This window comes from Oreochromis aureus, linkage group 7 (genome assembly GCF_013358895.1).
Source record: "Oreochromis aureus strain Israel breed Guangdong linkage group 7, ZZ_aureus, whole genome shotgun sequence".
NCBI lineage: Eukaryota > Metazoa > Chordata > Actinopteri > Cichliformes > Cichlidae > Oreochromis > Oreochromis aureus.
This window is the reverse complement of record NC_052948.1, coordinates 43,941,913-43,960,827: the sequence shown is the minus strand read 5'-3', so window position 1 is coordinate 43,960,827 and position 18,915 is coordinate 43,941,913. Positions and strand designations below refer to the sequence as shown.

General features: G+C 41.7%; 1 protein-coding gene across 2 annotated transcripts in view; it reads left to right on the top strand.

The window, feature by feature from the left end:
* Positions 1–2,671: 2,671 nt before the first annotated feature.
* Positions 2,672–18,915, top strand: part of unc5c (unc-5 netrin receptor C) — a 125,108-nt gene continuing 108,864 nt past the window's right edge. The window contains exon 1 of one of the 2 annotated variants that reach the window (XM_031742617.2): positions 2,672–3,564. In XM_031742617.2, coding sequence (XP_031598477.1) covers positions 3,447–3,564 — 118 coding nt within the window. In that variant the 5' untranslated portion in view covers positions 2,672–3,446. The remainder of the gene's footprint in view (positions 3,565–18,915) is intronic. The other variant, XM_031742616.2, reaches the window with a different exon arrangement.

Sequence of the window (18,915 nt, the reverse complement as noted above, 5' to 3'; positions counted from 1 at the left end):
TTGTTTAATTCAGCCACACAGAGACATGTTGAGCATGAAAGGCCTGCTTAAGATTCTTTTTGGTCAGCAGAGGTTTTCACCTTGAAACTCTCCCATGGATTTTGCCCAGTCTCCTTCTTATTGTTGAATCATGAACTCTGACCTTAACTGAGGAAAGTGAGGCCTGTTGCTCTGGGTTCTATTGTGACCTCCTAGATGAGTTGTTGATGTGCTCTTGGAGTAGTTTTATGAGGCTGGCCACTCCCGGGAAGGTTCGCCACTGTTCCAAGTTTTCTCCATCTGTGGATAATGTCTCTATCTGTGGTTCACTTGAGTCCCAAAGCCTTAGAAATAGCGTTGTAACCCTTTTTAGACTGATGGATGTCAATGACTTTGTTTCTCATCTGTTTTTGAGTTTCTTTAAATTGTAACGTGTGTTGCTTTTTGAGATCTTTTAGCCTACTTTACTTTTTCAGAGAGATTCTACTTAAGTGATTTCTTGATTCAGCAGCTCTGGCAGTAATCAGGCCTGGGTGTGGCCAGTGAAGTTCACCCTCACCTTTCCAAAAAGTGTGCTCAATTACAATTCATTTTTGATATAACAAGGGGGGCAGTTACTTAGCCAGGTAGGGTTGGATAGCTTTTTCCCTTAATACATGAAATCATCATTTAAAAGCTGCATTTTGTATTTACTTGGGTTATCCTGATCTAATATTACAATTTGTTTGATGATGTGAAACATTTAAGTCTGACAAATGTGCAAAAACTTAAGAATTCAGGATGTGGGCAAATACCTTTTTCACAGCACTGTGCATAAAAAGGATGACAGAGAAGGGGAGAATACTGTTTCTTGAATTAGATTCATATTTGAAAAGTTTAATTTTGGTACAGCGATAGTGTCAAGTTCACACGCCACATTAATCACAGTGCCAGGAGCATTGCCTAGGCATCTCTGATGCATATGTAATTACTTATCAGCTTTTATTGAAATCACTGAAACAAATTTCCCCCTGCAAAGCAAAAGTCATGTATATGTCTGTCTGTCTCTGTGTGTGGGTTTGAAAGTCTGCGAGGGTGAGCTCATCATCGATCAGGTTTTGTGACACGCTATTATTACTTCAAAATAGAGCAGAAAATGGAAGCACCTATTTGCACTATACTGGTAGGGAATATAAGAAACATTTTGTGCTCTACTGTACAGGAAAAAATTATTTGATTTATTCTGCTACTTTATATTGTAGCTGTGTAAACAAGGAAATGTGCAGTTATAGGTGATGGATGCTTGTGACTAAAAAGTGGCCGTATCTATGTGGGGATCATTTTCATGTTTTAGATGTCTGAGTTGTTGTCTCCTTTTAATCAACAAAAACCTTCAAACCTTTTACCAACTTCGGCGATACTTTAAATTCTCAAGTGGTTATCCTCATTCCCTGCTGAAAACCAAACAAAATTTAGATGTATCAAAAAATTATTTTGTTTTTTCTTCTTTCCTCTCCAGTTAATCATCTCACAGCCACTTGTACTTATTTTGTGACCCTTTGCCAGAGAGCAGTGGGTATTCAGGTTTTTCTTAATGTGCGGTGGAAGACCAGGGGAAATATGTTGTTTTTAAGGAGCCAGAAGTTCTTGTATTTATTTTAATAGTCTTGAATAATAGCAGTAGTCTTTCTTTGGTCATTGGCTGCTTTTTCACATATTTTCAGTCCAGTCCTTGTACCATACTATTTTCAGAGCAATGTGTTTGTTTGTTTGTTTGTTTTTTTAAGCTACTTAAAACTGACCTATAAGGTTACCTGTGAATTAGCATATCTCAGCATGGTGTGTTTTTTTTCTTACAAACCCCCCCCGAGGAAATTGAAATAGGAAAAAATCCAGATCACAGAGCTGTCACGGGACCTGAGAGATGTGGTCTTACAGGATAAGTAGCTGTCAAGAAGCCATTTTTAAGAAAGGGAAACAGGGAGAAAAAGCTGAGGTATTCCAAATTACACTAAAACTGGTGTGAAAATCAATGGCGATATGTCTGATGGAATGATGAATCGACATTTGAAGTATATGGTCAGTATGAAGTTTATCATCAGTTTGAATGGAAGAGAGGTACAACAGTGAGTGTCTACAGGCATCTGTAAAACACAGTGGAGGCTCTGTCCTGGTTTGGGGCTGCGTTTCACCCAGTGGTGTTGGAGATCTTGTTAATATTGACGGAATTATGAATGCAGAAAAGTACAGTGAGATTTTGAGCCACCTTATAGTGTCTGATTGGCCAGTGCTGTATTTGATCCCAAATGCACTGGCAACGCAGTAAAAGCATACCTGGTTAGAAAAACACACAATGGAACACTATCACTCATGGATTGTCCTCCCCAGAGCCCGGACCTCAACATTACTGAAGCTGTTTGGCATCAACATATTGACATATTGACTTTTAAGCTTATATACAGCATTTCCACATATGTTTGCACGTTTCAGTAAACTTTCCAATTTTCCTTGCAAAATATAAAGACATGAAGCGTGACTAAATATTTTTTGCAAAGTACTCTTAAATTAACGACTTATATCATATATGTGGGGGGGATTGTTGATGTTATGGTGCTGATCTGTATTTCTAAAGTTCAAATGGAGGTAAAAACATTTTCACATCTCTAAGCCTTACTACACATAAATTAGTATTTAAAATAGTTTTTTTTAAAAAAGCATATTGAAATGGGCTTAAACAGATTAAAGGGATTTTCCCTAATGATACTTTAGTTTTGGATGCAGGAATTTACGCGCAAGTACAAGCGTTACATAACGGATTTATTCCGCCACTGCATACACTCATATTTCTGTTAATCTAATTTCTGTCTCGTAGTCTAACCTGGATGAATGCATGATTAAAATTCTCAGCTGAAAAAAAAAATCAGCATCCATTCCTCGATGTTGTCCGTGCCAGGTTTTGATGCAGCGCCGCCACTTGCCGGAGCACTTGGATTGGCTGAAGGAGCAAGGTAGCCCGCAGAGACGGCTCCTTGCCCTGGTTCGTTCAGTGCCGCCAGTGGAGCGCTGGAGACGCGGTGCACGCACACACACTGCTCTCGCACTGCACGAGTGAAAAAGGGTTCTGCACAGACTCGGACTCTGCTGGACGGACTTTGCTTTCATGTGGGAGCATGAATTTGCCGTCAGAACATCGATCCACACCTCTAGCAAGTGAACCTTTAGAGGGAAAAGCAAGCGGATACAGATTTTAATGCAACATCCTCTGTGACGGAGGGCGATGCACCCACCTCTTGTTTCATAAAGTGTCACATGTTTGCAAAAACACTGCGCTGGATATATTTTCTCGAAAGCCATTTTTTCTTTCTTTTACGCCCGGGTTGTGAGGGTTTGTGGAGTGCTGCGCAGCGTAACGAGGGACACCAGTGCGCGTTTCATATCAATTTCTCAGTGACTGGGACTTGCCTTAGAGCGTAGTTTGACTCCTCATCATGGGGTACTCTGCGCGGACTGACAGAGAAGGAGGAAGATCGCCGAGATCCTCTCCTGAGATGCCGACCGTATCCTGGCTTTTGCTTTTCCTCCTGGTTGACATCGGTGTGGCTCAAGGTAAACTTTAAAGTGTATTCTTCACCAGTAAACCTTTCTGCTTTGCTCTCAGGAAAACTTTTATGAACTCTCGTGGCGCTGTTGTAGTGGGCAAAACAAAACTGAATCATAATTAGTCACACTCCTAATAGAAGAATACATTGTGCCACCTCATGCCCCCGAAGTTCGGCTGTACTAGAAATAATAGGCTGTAGCCTTCATTAAAGCAGGCTGCCTACTGCTAAGCAGCTTTATGTGAGGTAAATATGAAGATACTACGTCTAAAGAAGCCTTCACTGGGGGAAAAAAGTTGTCATTCAATAATTTATATCAACTACGCTTTGCACTTGGAAACCAAAGCATCACAGCCCTGCATCTGTTTCTCCGAGGAAAGAAATGGAGAAGTGTTCCTCTGAAGCTCAAGACATGCCCTTAATATTGTGGCTGTTGCTTTACATCTTCCTAACCCGTTAAAGATTTTAGTGTAGGCACACAAAAAATAGCATTACACATAAAAAAAAAACCTATTAGAAAAGTGTAATTAGCCACAAAACCCTGAATCACAGTAAGTTATTACAGGTAAAATATAACATGTAGACCATTACCTGCAGTCATATTAAAATATCCCTGTTCGGGCTGCTATTAATCAAATCAAGAAAGCTGAACTTCCATTCATTCTCATATTATTCAATCTTACTCAGTGTTGATTGATGACTGCTGTAATCCCAAAATTAGAGGTCCACTATTTGAAAACAATCAGATCATCTAAGAATGAAGAATGATCTCAAAGCCCAGTGAAGCTAGTAATGCTTAAATGATCTTGACTTTTTGCTCAGGAGAATGTCTAATTAAATAAGGAAGTTTCAGTCGTGAAGTTTGCCAAGAAAATCTTCAACAAAAAACCCCCCACACACATCTCGGCAGCGAGCTTTAATTTCTCATTATGCTCGGTTTCAATCAGTAAGCAGATTTACAAAACCTCTCCTTCAAAGAATTGCCTGGTGAAAGATGTTTCTGTAAACTGCAAAGTGGCTGTCAGTCACAGAAATCTTGGAGATAATGCCACAACACCTGAAGCCATTTACTTAATCTTCTTTCTCCCGTGCAAGATTGTCAAACAAAGGGAGCTGAGAAAAAGCCATCTGTGTTAGGATTTAGTGTTCAGTATGTGTTTGTGCATGTGTATCAGACACCAAGAGTGTATGTCTGTGGAATTAAGGTAGGTGGTCTGTCTTGTCTGGAATCAACTGTTGTCTGAATAACGTGATGAGATGGAGGGGATGGGAGGGGAGGTTTGGCCGTTTCAGATATACTCCCTTCTGCAGTGACATCATGAACAGTTAGGGGTTTTTTTTTTTTTTTGTGAGGCTTCAGTGCTCATGCAAAAGTGTTACAAGCTCAAATTGAAGTCTAAGCACATATCCCAGACAGGGGAAGAGGGTCTGTGAGCAACCTTATCTAGCTGCTCCAGACCTTCATCTCACTCCTACATAGTTAATGAGCAAGAGGAGGAAGAGGAGGAAAGAGAGAGGAAAAACCCCCCCAGCACAGGTCCAGTTTCTGAAGGGCATGGTGAGATGACATAATACCCATTCCAAAACCCCAGAGAGCCCTATGCCATTGACTGGATGGGAATACGAACAAGGTTCTTATCTGTCCATTAAGAAGTCGATACACTAGGAGAACATTGTTTGAGCCTAATTAATGGGCCTCGCTATTTTGGGGCACTGATGAGCTCTACACATTTTCTAATCGGTGGAGAGTCACTTCTTCAGTGTAAAACTACTGGTGATCAAAGTGGCTCACTTACCCAGGCGCTCCCTGTAACGCCGCGCTTCTGCTCGCAGCTCTTCAGACCTACTTTCTGTGGCTGTAAATATGTGTTTACAGTTTTTATTTATTTTTTGAGAGTGCTTTCTAATCCCATCCAGACAGAGGCGAGCACCGGGAAGTGATCCTTCTCATTAACCTGCTGAACTCTTCAGAAAGGAGACAAGTTGAGACAGATATAGGCAATGAGCTGCCAGGAAGGTAGCTGAGGGCTCTGACAGCAGCTTGATTTGAAACCCTTGGTGCAAGAAAAGATACAATTCAGTTTTTTCCGTGGAGGTGTCAGAGCTCCACCGTACTGGTGTTTGCGTTAAAAGCTGATGGAGGATGTCAAGTTCTTACAGGGAACATATGGAATAGCTTCTCTGATAAAAGATTTATTTGGCAGGCGTGCAATCAGGTTGTTTTTTTAATTATTATTATTATTTTTTTAAATCTTGGAAAAAAAAACCCCCAAGACATCTGAGATTAAACAGTTATTATGCCGCATTCAATTTAGCAGTGGATCCGCTCTTTTCTGTCACATTCTGCCCCTCCCTAAAAGTCCAAACTCACTCACCATTGGGCTGTGGCTCATTTTAGTCCAGTTCACATTTATCCAAGTTTATTAAAAAACCCCAATAAATGCATATTAACCATATATGCTGCTCAATACTCTTTAGTGAGTAACATACATGTGTTGTGCTACATGCATGATAAGGGAGGGAAAATCACTTTTTAAAGGTGTTTTCTTTTTCTCGATTTCCTTTCACTTCCATGGCTGACCTTAACGCTGGCATTTATATAGTGTATCTCTTGTGTTAGGCAGTGGATACATGGGCGCTGGCATTCCTGGGATTAGTTCAGTTTTTCCACAGCGCTGTTCTCGCGCTGCCTCTCACACCATGTTTCTGTTTCTCCTGCCTCTCCACTTTCTGATGATGTGTCCTCTGAGGATTGTTTATGGAGAGAAAAAGTTAAAGGACAGCTATGGTTTCACATATACTGTAACTCATACACAGTGAGGCTTCTTTGTTTTCCTTGTGCGACACACTCGTTCAGCTTTTAGGCTACTTCTGTGTGCTTCATAAAGAATGCAGGTAAATGCGAATGTTTTTTTGTTTTTTTTTTCTTCCTATTATTATTCTAAGAGGCTTCCCCTGGGGCTGCTAACATTACAACCATAGAGGTCATTATATAAACTGGGTCTACATGCACAATGAGAGCATTGTGCGAAGAAGCAGTACATATAAATGACCTCCTGTGATGGCCTTTGCCATCGATGCGAGCTCGCAGTACGTGATATTTAAAGCAAATTTATGTAATTGAAGGATTTTGTGTAAGTGAAGGAAATTAAGATTGAGCTGTGATATGCACAGGTGAACGAAGAGAGCAAAGTAAAAAAAAAAAAAAAAAAGTGCGTACACTGTATGGCTGTGTGAGGTCACAGTTGCATGCTGGTTGCGATTTAAGCCAGACGGAGCCTGGTAGCGAGTGATAATTACTGTGAAAAGTAGCTGCTGAGTTTGCTTCCTTGCTCTACTTGATGTCATATGCTATTGTTATGAAAGCAAAAAATATACTCTGTTGCTATTTTGGGGCCGGGAACAGCCGTGCCGGCGGACACGAATACTGTCTGTCATTGCACTCAGGCCTGTCGTGAAGATTTTTTTAATTTACTTTGGTTGTGTGTTCACATTCCCCTTTAGTTCAAGTCGTCTATCTAAGAATTTTTTGGCCAGTTCATCAGAAGGCCTTGGTTTGATTATTTTGTGCCTTTTCTTTTCTTTTCCAATCTTACTACAGCACTAGAACTTTTACTTTTACCTCAGTTTGATGATGCAAATATGGCAGAGTACCAAATGATGTCTAAATCAGTCACATTTTTATAGATAGTTTGCAAAGTGGGGTCTCGGGACCCCCGGGGAACGTGACCCATATCCAAGGATAATTTTCTATAAATAACTGAAGTGTTCTATATCATTAAAAACTGCATGTGTACAGCCGGTGACCATTTATGTCAACAAAAAATATCATGCCAACAAAAAATATTGTATCCATTACTCCCTCCCCCATTATCAAAAGAAAGGCAAAAGAAACTCTGACATTGTGATACATCATGTCAGTTTCTCATGAAACCACTCACATCTCTTAGGGTGTGGGGAACCATTCCTGCTGCTATATACTCATTAGCCAGCTTGCTAGCCTTCCATCATGGTGAAAGAGTCAAGCCAGTTGACATTTTGAGTAACGCTAAGCCTAAAATGCCTAAACTCAAGGGGGCCACTGGGATTTTTCTTTCTCTCCCTCCTAATGGGCCTAAAAACATTAAACTGGCTAATGTTTCAAATAATGTGTATATATAATGGCTCACTGGGATTACTTCTCTAAACTGTACAAGTACAACACTGTACACAGTAATCCCAGTTAGTAGATATTTAGTTCTGCCGCAGCCAGCTTCTATTCAAACCTTCTGTTTGTTAGAGACAGCCAATCTGAAGAAGGTGAGAGGAGTTAATACGGCTTTGTTTCTGACGGTGGATAAACCGAGGCACGCTATAAGATTAATAAGTAATATTTGAATCATGCAAAGCTGTTTCAGTAGAATCCTTGGATAAACTGTGGACCTGGAAATGAGCATATTAAGACCACTTTAGGATCCCATAATCTGCCCCTCAAAACCACTAGAATGTAAATTCCTTATCAGAGAGTTAAAAACTTAAAATTTCCTGTAAATTCTGCCTTGTTTTTCTCAAGTTATGTTAAAATGTAATCCCTGATCAGCCTAATAGAAAGTCGAAGCTCCTTGTAAACTAAACCTAAACATTTTCTTCTTCCTACTGAGTTTTGTGTTAATGCTTCCATGCAGTTTTGATGGGTTGTGCTCATACTGCATGCCTTTAAAGCTATTAAAAATTTAGCATTGCGAGTATACTTGATTTGCGGGGTGGATAATAATGCTTTCAGTTTGCCGTGTGCTAAAATCTTGAAGTAAATGAAAAGAGATTTGGGGGGGGTGAAGGAGGACGCAAGGACTTCAGAGAGGGACAGAAAGATTAGAGGTGAGGAGGAGGAGAGGGACCTCGAGGCAGGAGAGGGTGGGTGAGAGAAAAGGGTGAAAGCAAGATATGGAGCGAGGACAGGGACAGGCTTGGAAGGAGAAGAGAGTGTGTCATTAATCACCCTGTGTGACACTCTCAACTACAGGGGAGCTTCACAGTGCAACATTCACTCCTATTAGCAGTCCATTAGCAGAGCTCGGCACAAGTAGCAGCACTTGACAAGCAGGCCTTTGCCAGGGAGGGTGACTTGTGTCTCCCTACAATGCATACTGCACCACCTAGATTGCGGGCGCGTGTCTGTCTGTGCATTTGATATGATTTTTCTTTTTAGGGTACAGTAAGTTGGAGTGCACCACAGGGCAGAAATTACTCGCATATTGTAGGCTACGGACAGCAAATGAAAATAATTGTATAAAAGGTCCCACTTTCAATTACGCTGCTGGATGAGATCCGAGATAATGATTGTGAAGACGATGATAGTGGTGACCTGATTTCCTACCTGCTGTACACCCTTTGCCAGAAAACGGCTCTCCAAAGTTGAGATGGCTGATGCATTAGAGGTACAGTCATTTCTCATTCAAAGGCTTGTTGGCCTCTTACTAGCCAAGAGCCCTGTGATTACAGGAGCCTCGGCAAGGGGGGGAAGGGGGTGTGGACCACTGTCCCTGCTCTTGATCTACAGTTCATTTATGATTAAAGATCAGAGCCGGCAGTCAGAAAATCAGGGGTTGAGGTGGGGTACAGAGGAGGACAGAGCCAAAGGGAGAGAGAGAAGTGATTATGAGTTAAGTGGCCCTTCTCATGCCATTATAAGCAGCAGGGCTGACAGAGCACATCATGAGTGAGTATAAGTACACACTCCACTCCTGCCCTTTAATTTGGCATCATGGCCTCCCCCCTGATGTTCAACCACTAATGTCCTCGTGCATTTTTGTGTTCCTAACAGGATATCAGCCAAGGACAGGCAGGTAAATGAGGGGAAAAATATGTAGAAGGAACTCAAAGGAAGTCTCACTGTATTTGTGCGTCATGTTTTTTAAAATGGAAGGAACGGCCTGGCATTTACGTAGGGCTTTTCTAGTCTTACACTGCACCTTTTCAAACACATCCATAGAGCACTTGTGTTTTATGGACTTAAGCACTTTATCTATCTTGCATCCACACCTGTGGCCAATTTTGAATAACCAATTAACCCGACGTGCACGTCTTTGGACTTTAGGAGGAAGCCAGGCATGCAGGCACAGGGAGAAAATGCAAAGTCCACACAGAAAGGCCTGAAGACCAATTAATTAATCAATACGTGTTTCTTAAAGATTTATTAAAGATGCACAATATTCAATATACAAAATATATTTGTTTTACAGTAAGCTGACTCTTATCCCCTATTTCTGATGTTGTTGTTTTTTTTAAATACAATTGTTTAATAACCATTTGCATTTTACTATAATTGAGCTGTTGCTGTTTCCAGACATGCTATTTACTCTTGTAAAGTTGATTAGGATACAAAATAAACAGAATTAGGGGGGATTTGAGAAGCTCCTAGAACGTGGCTAATCTTATGTAGTCGCACAGACACTATAAAAAGCAAAATGTGCTGGCTGACAGAATGCAGTTATTTCCCTGATGTCCTTTAACGTTGTTCCCTGTAGTCTTAGTTTCCTGGCCCAGCATGGAGTATGAACAGCCTCGCTAACTGCTACAGAGCAAGCATTGGTCTTATGTGGCATAGCTCAATAATCTAGGCCAAAGATGGGTGGTAGGAAGTTTGAAGGTAAGATAATCCATCGTCAATCCATATTCTATTTTCTCATGCCTATCCAATTTAGGGTACACCCTGGACAGGTCACCATGCTGTTGCAGGGATAACATAAAGAGGCACTTGACAAAGTAACCGGAGCATGCTGTTTCTGATCAGAGTTTTGCATTTGGACAATTGTATTCATCTTCAAAACATCGAGAATAGACAGCTTTGCATTATTTTTCTCAACAAGCAACAGAAGTGGTGGCAAGGTTGGATTTGTGGTGTTAGGGGCACTGCACATGCACAGCTCTGCTAAAATACTGATGATCACCAGTTGTTGGAAATTGTTGACAACCAACTTTTGAACCCTAACACTATCATTAGTGTGCCTGTATCTCCTACATACATGCATACTAAATATTCCTGGTTAGACGTAACAAATTCCCCCAAAACAAACTTATTGTAGCTGATTAATAAATAATTGGGGCTCTACAAATAGTCTTGAACATAAATATCATCATTTCATAGTACTATTTCAGTGCTCTACTCTGTTTCCAATCACCCTACCATCGTTTCTGCTAAAACCAGACTAAATGTTTAGTTCTGATGAGGAAATCGGTAATGAGCGAGATGATGTCAGTGGTGACTCATAACACCTGACCTGAGTCACAAATGTAGCACAGAATCCTTCAGATTTTGGTGTTTCTATAGAAATTCAGTCTCCTCCTCTCAGAATGGAGATGCAGCTGCTATCTCTCCCTCAGTTCTGACTCTGATTGACAAAGCTAAACCCTTAATCCCGGCTTTGCCCCGTCTTGTGCTCAGAGGCAGAGCCTCACTCGTGGAATGAGACAAAAGCAAATATATACAAAGAAAAGGAACAACACTCATCTGTAATAAATGATTTGAGAAGCCGGTTTATATTGAGTTAAACCATCAAGTGGAAACAGCCGCACATTTTATATACCTGCAGACTTCAACGTTTTCCTCATTTTGTTGTCTCATCTCTGCATTTGTTAGAGGGGTGGTGGTTTCCAGTTACTGCGCTAATGTCTGGTTGGGGAGGGCTGTGGTCCACGTATGTCAGCAGAGCAGAGAGGAAGGGGGGTGGAGGTTATAGGACCCCTTGTCCCGTGTGAAACATGAGAGTAGGAGACCCACGCTCCCCATTTCCTGTCTTTACTTTATCAGCATCCTGCTCTCTTGTTATTCCTGCGCTCTTAAAGCATCTGATGAAAGCCCGACCACAGATAAATGTTTGTGCCGTCTTGTTTTTTTTATGGGGCTCAAATGAGGTACTTTACCCACCCGTCCCCCTCCTTCAGTCTCTCTCTCTTTTTTTGCCTCATTCCTGTCTGCTTTTGAGATGCCACAAGAGAAGTTATAGTCTCTGGTTTATATTATGGTTCCTTAAAGATAGGCTTGGGACATCTAAAAGGACAATGGGAGCTCTTGTTCTTCAAAAAGAGTAAATTTTTACTAGACATTGGGGAAAAGACTTAGGAAAAGTTGTATTTTTTTTCTGGAAAGCCACATTTGTGCTGACTGTGTTAAATATATCTGTTTCTACCTACAGATTATTTGGCATCCTTTAGATCTGGAGAGTGAAAATTAATAATATTTTGAAAATCCTAACTCCTAGTTATGTCCTTTGCGATCCACTCTTTTACCATTTTAGATATTTTCATGTGCTGTACACTCATAATTCAACGTGCTTCTGTTTTCTTAGCCTTCTTGCATGACTACGGTGTTTTGTGTGCCGTGCGTCTCTTTGTGCGTGCACGTTCTTGTTTGCCTGCATATGGCGACAGAGTGTGTGTGCATGCGCGCGTGTATGTTTATTCAATAATAACAGAGTCCGAGAAAGTCTGTTTCAGATAAATCTGTGTGAATACCAGACCATTCATCCCTAGGAAATCAATCTTTCTCATAATTCCCCTCATTTTTCTTCCATCTGTTATCTACAGAGCTGCCAAACAGACTTTTAAACAGAGCAGACCATTACCAGGGGGCAGAATTAAATGTGTGTCAGAATGCCAGCCTGTAAAGTTGTTGTTTTTACTGAGTTAAATGAGGTGCTAAATTAAAGCTTCACAATTGTTATGTACTGCTGGATGATTGATCCCCCCGCCCAACCTTCCATACACTCCTGTTGAGTCAAAATGCGAGAGAGGGATATTTTAAAAAAACACACGTCTCTTGAAATCACGCTCGTCTTGTCTCTTTTTTCTGTAATTACACTGTGCGTGTCTCAGCAAACACTGTGGAATTCATCAGGTTTTAATGTAAAAAAAGAAGACGACTTTAAAAGCAGCGTTAACTACACAACTCCACCATCATCACGTCTACCACCGCAGGCTCAAACACCCTTGTGCCTGACCCGTTTTCAGCATTTCAGGCTTTATTGCTGCAAGTCCAGTAATAGTTTGAGGTTGCACTTGGGTGTCAGCACTTTCCTGTGTGTTTGTGTGTGTGTGTGCCATATCTCCATGATCAGACCCTGGTGTTTTAAGTACTGGCAGACAGTGTTTAACTGGGGCAGGCTCAATGGGTCTCATTTAAAGGGGGCCCAGACAGAAGCCCCACGGTGAAAGGTTATTTTATGACTCCTAACATGTAAAGCACACCGTTGAAGCTGCTGCAATTTGTGGGCTTGCCAGAGCAGGCAAAATGTACTGTATTGTTGTTCTTCTGGAATCTGTCAGGAAACCAAAAGGCGCTGCTAATAAGTTGCTCTGTTGTCTTTTGATTTGTATGCATTCCTATTTTAATGAATGCTATGGAGATGAGGTTGCTAATAACAGAAGGCAAATGAGCAAATCTGAAAGTTCACTTCTGTTGCTAAATGTCAGAATTACATTATGTTCTAAGACAAAAGGATTGGAAAAAGCCAAGTATAGCTGCCCTCTAGCAGCACAATATTTTCCTGCACGGCAGTGCATTCATATATTCATTGGTTTAAATGCGCTTACTTTAATACATTATAAAAGTTGTACGGTGCAATAATGAATTGGCGGTAGAGGAGAGCTTGCAGCTTTGCCTTTGCCCCTTTCAAGGACTTAACCAAAGAGTAGGCAGAAATTGAATAATGGATGTTGTTGTGATGATTTCTCAGAAATACGAGGGGGGTTGGCAGCCCCCTCCCCCCCAAACCAGGTCAAATGTCTGAAATGGATATATTTTGTATACAGGATGAGCTTTACTGCAGTCAACACAACTCTTGTTTGATGTGTAACCTTCACAAGCTCCTAGTCCATCCAGGCTTGGAACACAAAATAGACGTTTATTGTGTTTTATATGCTGCTGTCACATTTTACAGACCTAGGGATACATGCATATTGGAGCACCAGTACTACTCAATTTTGAAAGGATAATTTTCTGCAGTTTAGAAATAAGCATGAATAGCTCAAATTTAAACTTGGTGGTTCTGAAGCTGTCAGTTGGGTGATTGCTGTGTGGTCTTTGACAACCTGTTTTTAAAATGTGTTTACTGTGTTTCCAGAAGGATAGATGCAGTTTTCCTCTACCACCAGTATAAAGTTATTTGCTAGAACTTGTTTTACATCATGGTGTTTGACTGCCTATTTCCAAAGCTAGCTGCTTTGCAATCAGTCAACTGTACTTTCAATTCAATGCAGTTCAATTCAGTTCAGCTTCATCTATATAGCACCAAATCAGAACAGTTGCCCCAAGATGCTTCATATTGTAAGGTCAAGGCCCTACAATAATACACAGACAAAGTTTACCATTGGCCAAACCAATATCTTGTGTGTATTTTAGGAGCTATATCAAAATTTCTTCTCAAGTCAAATGATGTTTTAGTTAGCATGTTGAAACATTTGGCCGTGTATAACCTTACAAGCACGCACAGTGTCAGATTAGTTTGTTTGTTTTGCTAACCTCAGTAGTGCTAGTAACAGTAGCCTCGGTCTCTTTCATGCTAGCTGCTATAGCCCAGTGCAGATAACGGTTAAACCCTTGCTCTGTTATAGTCCATTTTTTGAACACCATCTCTGATCTGGCAACTGTCAGTTTATAAGTAAAATAAAATGAGAATACATTTAACTGACTAGTATTTATAGCTGACTAGGAAGGTTAGCAACATTTATACTTCTAGTCACACACAAGCATATAGGAAATGAGAGGGGGAGAGAGAGACGTGGACCAAAGCTCTCCCTCTGGCCTGGAGTGGATGATGTGGTTTATGGTCAGCATTTTAACCACCAAGGCACAGGAGTGCCCCTCTGGTATCAGGGGTTTGCCAACCTACCCATCACTTTTTAAAGATAATTGCTCATAACACACTTGAAGGGTTTGTAGAGCTGCTCTCCCTTGAGTTAAATCGATGAAGACGCGCAATCTCGGTTAGGGGAAAAAAAATGGCAGAGCTTAGTAAGATAACAGGCTTGTTTCTCTAATTCCAGACATCCATAAACTATGACTCCATACAGTACACCAGCTGCACTGGAGTCAGCAGACTAACTGTAAACTGATACACCATAATGGCTTGCTGTAGATATGCAGGAGCATGTGCAGCGGAAACCGATAATTCAGTGGTGACACACCACGCATAGGGGTTCCCATGGTTTTTAGGCTGACGTGAAGGTAAGCTGATCTTTCAGGTAAAAGCAGAAAGAGTTACACTGGGGAGATGTGGTGGGGGCGAGCGGGGTAACCTCTGCTGTGTAAAAGAAGGAGCATTACCGTAGTAAATTATCCCTGCTGATGAGTTTCCCTCGATAGCTGTTGACCGCGTTCGTTACTTCTTGCATTTAGAAAGCTGCACATTACTAAATCGCAGTATTTTTGTCTACAAAAGCCTAACTTGCTTTCTGGTAGCCACATATATTTTATTATCACTTCTTTTCTCTACCAGATATTTTATTTAGCAGCTCATTACGACACCCAGCCAACAATATGTGGCCAGAGGAAGAGTAGAGAAAAAGAAAAAAGGCGAGGTGGATACAAGGATCTCAGAGCCAGGAATAGAAGAGCCACTCGTAAGCTGCATGGCTTTTACCCACAGGATGAACAGCCTGAGAGCATCCAGGATTCAGGCACATTAACCCTCAGCTATTCTGGGCTGTTTTGTGTGGCTTTTTGTTCGTGGAAAAGAAGCAAAAATCTAGCAAACAAATACAACAGTGTCGAACAAACCAATGTTTTGTAAGGATTGGGGAGCTCTGAGCGTTACCAGCTCACTTGCATATTTCCATTCCCCTGCAGTTTCTTGGGAAATTTGGCTGAGTAATCTGAACCTTATTGTGTTTCTTCTCTGTGGAACACCAGATACCAGCGCAACCTGTTTTTGGTTTTGACTGCCATTTTTCTAGTTGGCAGTTGCTCACACAGAGATTGAATTTAGGGGGCAAGGGCATGCAAACTCACGCTGGAATATTTACACAGTAGCTTCCATTCTCTCTGTTACTGTAGTTTGCTTTAATAAGAGCTTGACAGAATGCAGTACACTGTTGAAGGAATTTAAACCAGGCATGTCGAATCCAAGGAGTGTCAGCGGTCACTCCTTTAACACTCTGTTTTGTCTGAAGTCGCGGAGTCAAATTGGATTGGTCAAAGCAGCTCTGACACACAAGGGTTGGACATGTGGGAGGACAAAAGTGATCAGCGCTTTGATGGATGTGTCACAATGAGGGGATGTAGCTGTCTAACATCTATCAGTGGATAAAGGTTTTCTCTGCTCAGCCTGTCACATCCAACTTTACTCATTTCATTTCTTTTCTTTTTTCCCTTTGGCTCTCTTCTCCCGCTCTGTTAGAAGAAGCTTCGTGTCAAGACGGGGAAAAAAAATACTGTCAGTGCCTACAAAGAGAGTTTTTGTGAAGGCTTACAGGATTATTTGTTACTGCGTGGCCCCACTTACATGCAGACAATCTCTGTCCTTTGAATTGGGGTGGTCTCTTGGGAGTGAAGCAGACATTTAAATTCAATCAGTTGCAATGCTCCCCCCTCCCTCCGCCCCCCTCGCGAAACTCACTCATCTCACTTCGCTGATACAATTACGAGCTGTTCTGCGTTGGCCATCTTGTTGTGATTATATATGTTTACATGGGAGGGAGGTGTTTACTGCGGAAACTTCGCCCACCCACCCCCCCAACGCTCATTTAGCTACTGGAGAGAAAAAAAAAAGAGCTTCTGTGAGATTTAATGATATTTATCATCACTTGAAGAGAGTTATGATTTCCTGACAAACATTGTGATTGCATATTCCTGAGTAGCATTCCCTTGAGATGAGCCGCTCCAGCTTTACTGTTTAAAAAAAAAAAGAGAAAGAAATAGTGTATGCATGTACATTTAATTCCTCTAATTAGACAGAAGGCCCCTCAAAAAACATATGTTTGTGCGTGGGGATCTATAGCATCAGCTCATGCAGCCTGTGCCCACATTTGCTTGTTTCTTGTTGCTTTATAATATAATGGATATACAGGCCATATGTGGCTCTGTGGGCATATGCAGATTAAAATATCAGTTATGAGATGTTTTATTCTCAAAAATGTTTTTTTTTTTAAATCTATTTTTTTATTATATAAAGTTCCAAAGAAATTATAACAAAATAATATGAAACCAAAGAGAATAAATAATTGGATTTTATTTTATTTTTTCATATTTTTGGCCTTCCACAAGAGGGTAAGTAGTTTTTTAAGTGATTGCGTCTACAATCAGTCTCTTAAATTGCAGGAGACTTTTGAAAAGAGCGAATTAAATAATTTGTTTTCCATTTCATATTTTTAAGTACCCATCCACCCCTGGCCTTGCATTGTCCCATTACTGCCACGTCCTAGTGATAACATTGCCTCACTAATCTTACTGATGGTCACATTGCCTGCTCGGGCCCCCAGCACTCTGTTTTATTGGCGGAGCATTATGCGCAGTGTTTTGACCGTTGTTTACTCCACAACATGCCACTTGTTATCTTCTGCAGCAAATGGCCATGTCTTGACCAATCTTGTCTGGCTTTTGTCTACTTTCCACTGGATGAGCAGCCATTTAGTGCAAGGGTCAGGGTTGTAATTGACAGCCACCACTAAACAAATCTGCTCGGCCCGGCGGTAGACCAACCCCAGCTCCCGTCCCCTCCCGCTACTCTAATCTAACTAATGCACCCATGTGTGTGCTGGAAAGTGAATTAAGCATAGAAAACTCAATACCTGATCCATCTGACGGAGCTGCCTGCGTGCACATTAGCAGTTTCTCTGCAGCCTCTGTAATTGTATTACACAAGTTGGTCGCTCTAACGATCGGGCCTTACACACACTTACACACTCATACACACTCTCGCTGTTGTCGTTAATCGCTGCCTTCGCTGGCCCTGGAGGCGTGCAGCAGGCCAAGAACAGAGCGATCGGGAAGGGGGATGATGATGAGGCGAGGAGTTCAGCTCTCCCTCAAGGCTGACATGAAATGAAATCATGAAATCAGAGTGTTTGTGTGTGTGTGTGTGTGTGTGTGTGTGCGTGAGCGGGTTTGTGTGCATTTGTGCTCTGAAGCTGGTATATTGCACTGCATGTTCTTTTGTTTTTATTGCTCTTTTGTCATACTCTTTGCATCTGCTTCTCTGCCTTCTAATCACTGTCTTTTTGGGCACTCCTGCTGTGTGGCCCTGTTTCTGTTTCTGGCATTCCTATATCCCTAAAGCCTGATATCTGTATACTGTCAGCAGTCCTACCCCTTGCCAGAGAATACAGCATGATAAGATGAGTTTAAACTCTCCTCCCTACTAATCCCCCTTGACCTATGCGGACCTATGCAAGGTTAGAAAAATATATCTCCTGAAGTATTTTCATATTATGCAGCAGATAAGGGGTAAGAACTAAGGAGATGCAGATGTAATGAACCATATATTTGATCTCAGTGGTACAGTGAATGCATACCTGTGATGATTATCCTCCTCAGAGAGGTCGCTCTGAGGTCTAGCGACCTCTCTGAGGCTCTGGGAGCCCAGAGAGCAGAATAAGATAGGGAGCAGAACAAAAGGACTCAGAGGGTGATTAAAGGGGTTGTTGTGTTGATTTGCTACGTGTTGTCATGCAAGCAACCATTTGCTCTGGTCTCACTAATGGAGAGTTCAGCTCGAATCCAAGGAGCAGCTCTTTAAAATTTTATTCCTTCTAACAGGCTGATTTATAATGATGAGTCCCAGACTCTTTCCACCACAGCAGGACATCACAAAGAATCCTGGGAAGCATTGGGACTATATATAGAGCTACCACGGAGGGACTACAGGCACAAGAGAATTCAGCAGACAGATAGTGAAAGATGAGCCACACAGCCCAAGTCGAGGCTGACAGAGTATAGATGCCCGTTGTTGTCCGTGAGACTTCTGTGACCTGCACAGCTCCCAGGGCCTAGTGATACCCTAGTTGCCAGATGACATCCCATGATCTTGTGTCTGGGAAGAGGTCTAGCTGTTGTATGTGTGTGTGTGTGTGTGTCCATGTGTGTGCCTGTGGAAAAATCCCTTAGGGAGGACTTTTCATCTACTTAGAACGTAGGTCATCAGATATGCCTGTGTGTGTTCACCTCTGCGTCTGTGCACGTTCACATTTCTTTGTGCACACACACACACAGGGGGAGGAAGAGGTAAGAGCTGGGATGGGCAGCTTTATCATGCTTATCTGAAAGGTCACTCTGTCATTGTCAGAGCGCGCTTCACAAAACCTTCTCGTGGTCACCGCAAGGCAAACTGATCTGGGAGAGACAGAAGAAGACTGAAAGACGCAGCCTGTTCCTTGAAATGTTGCA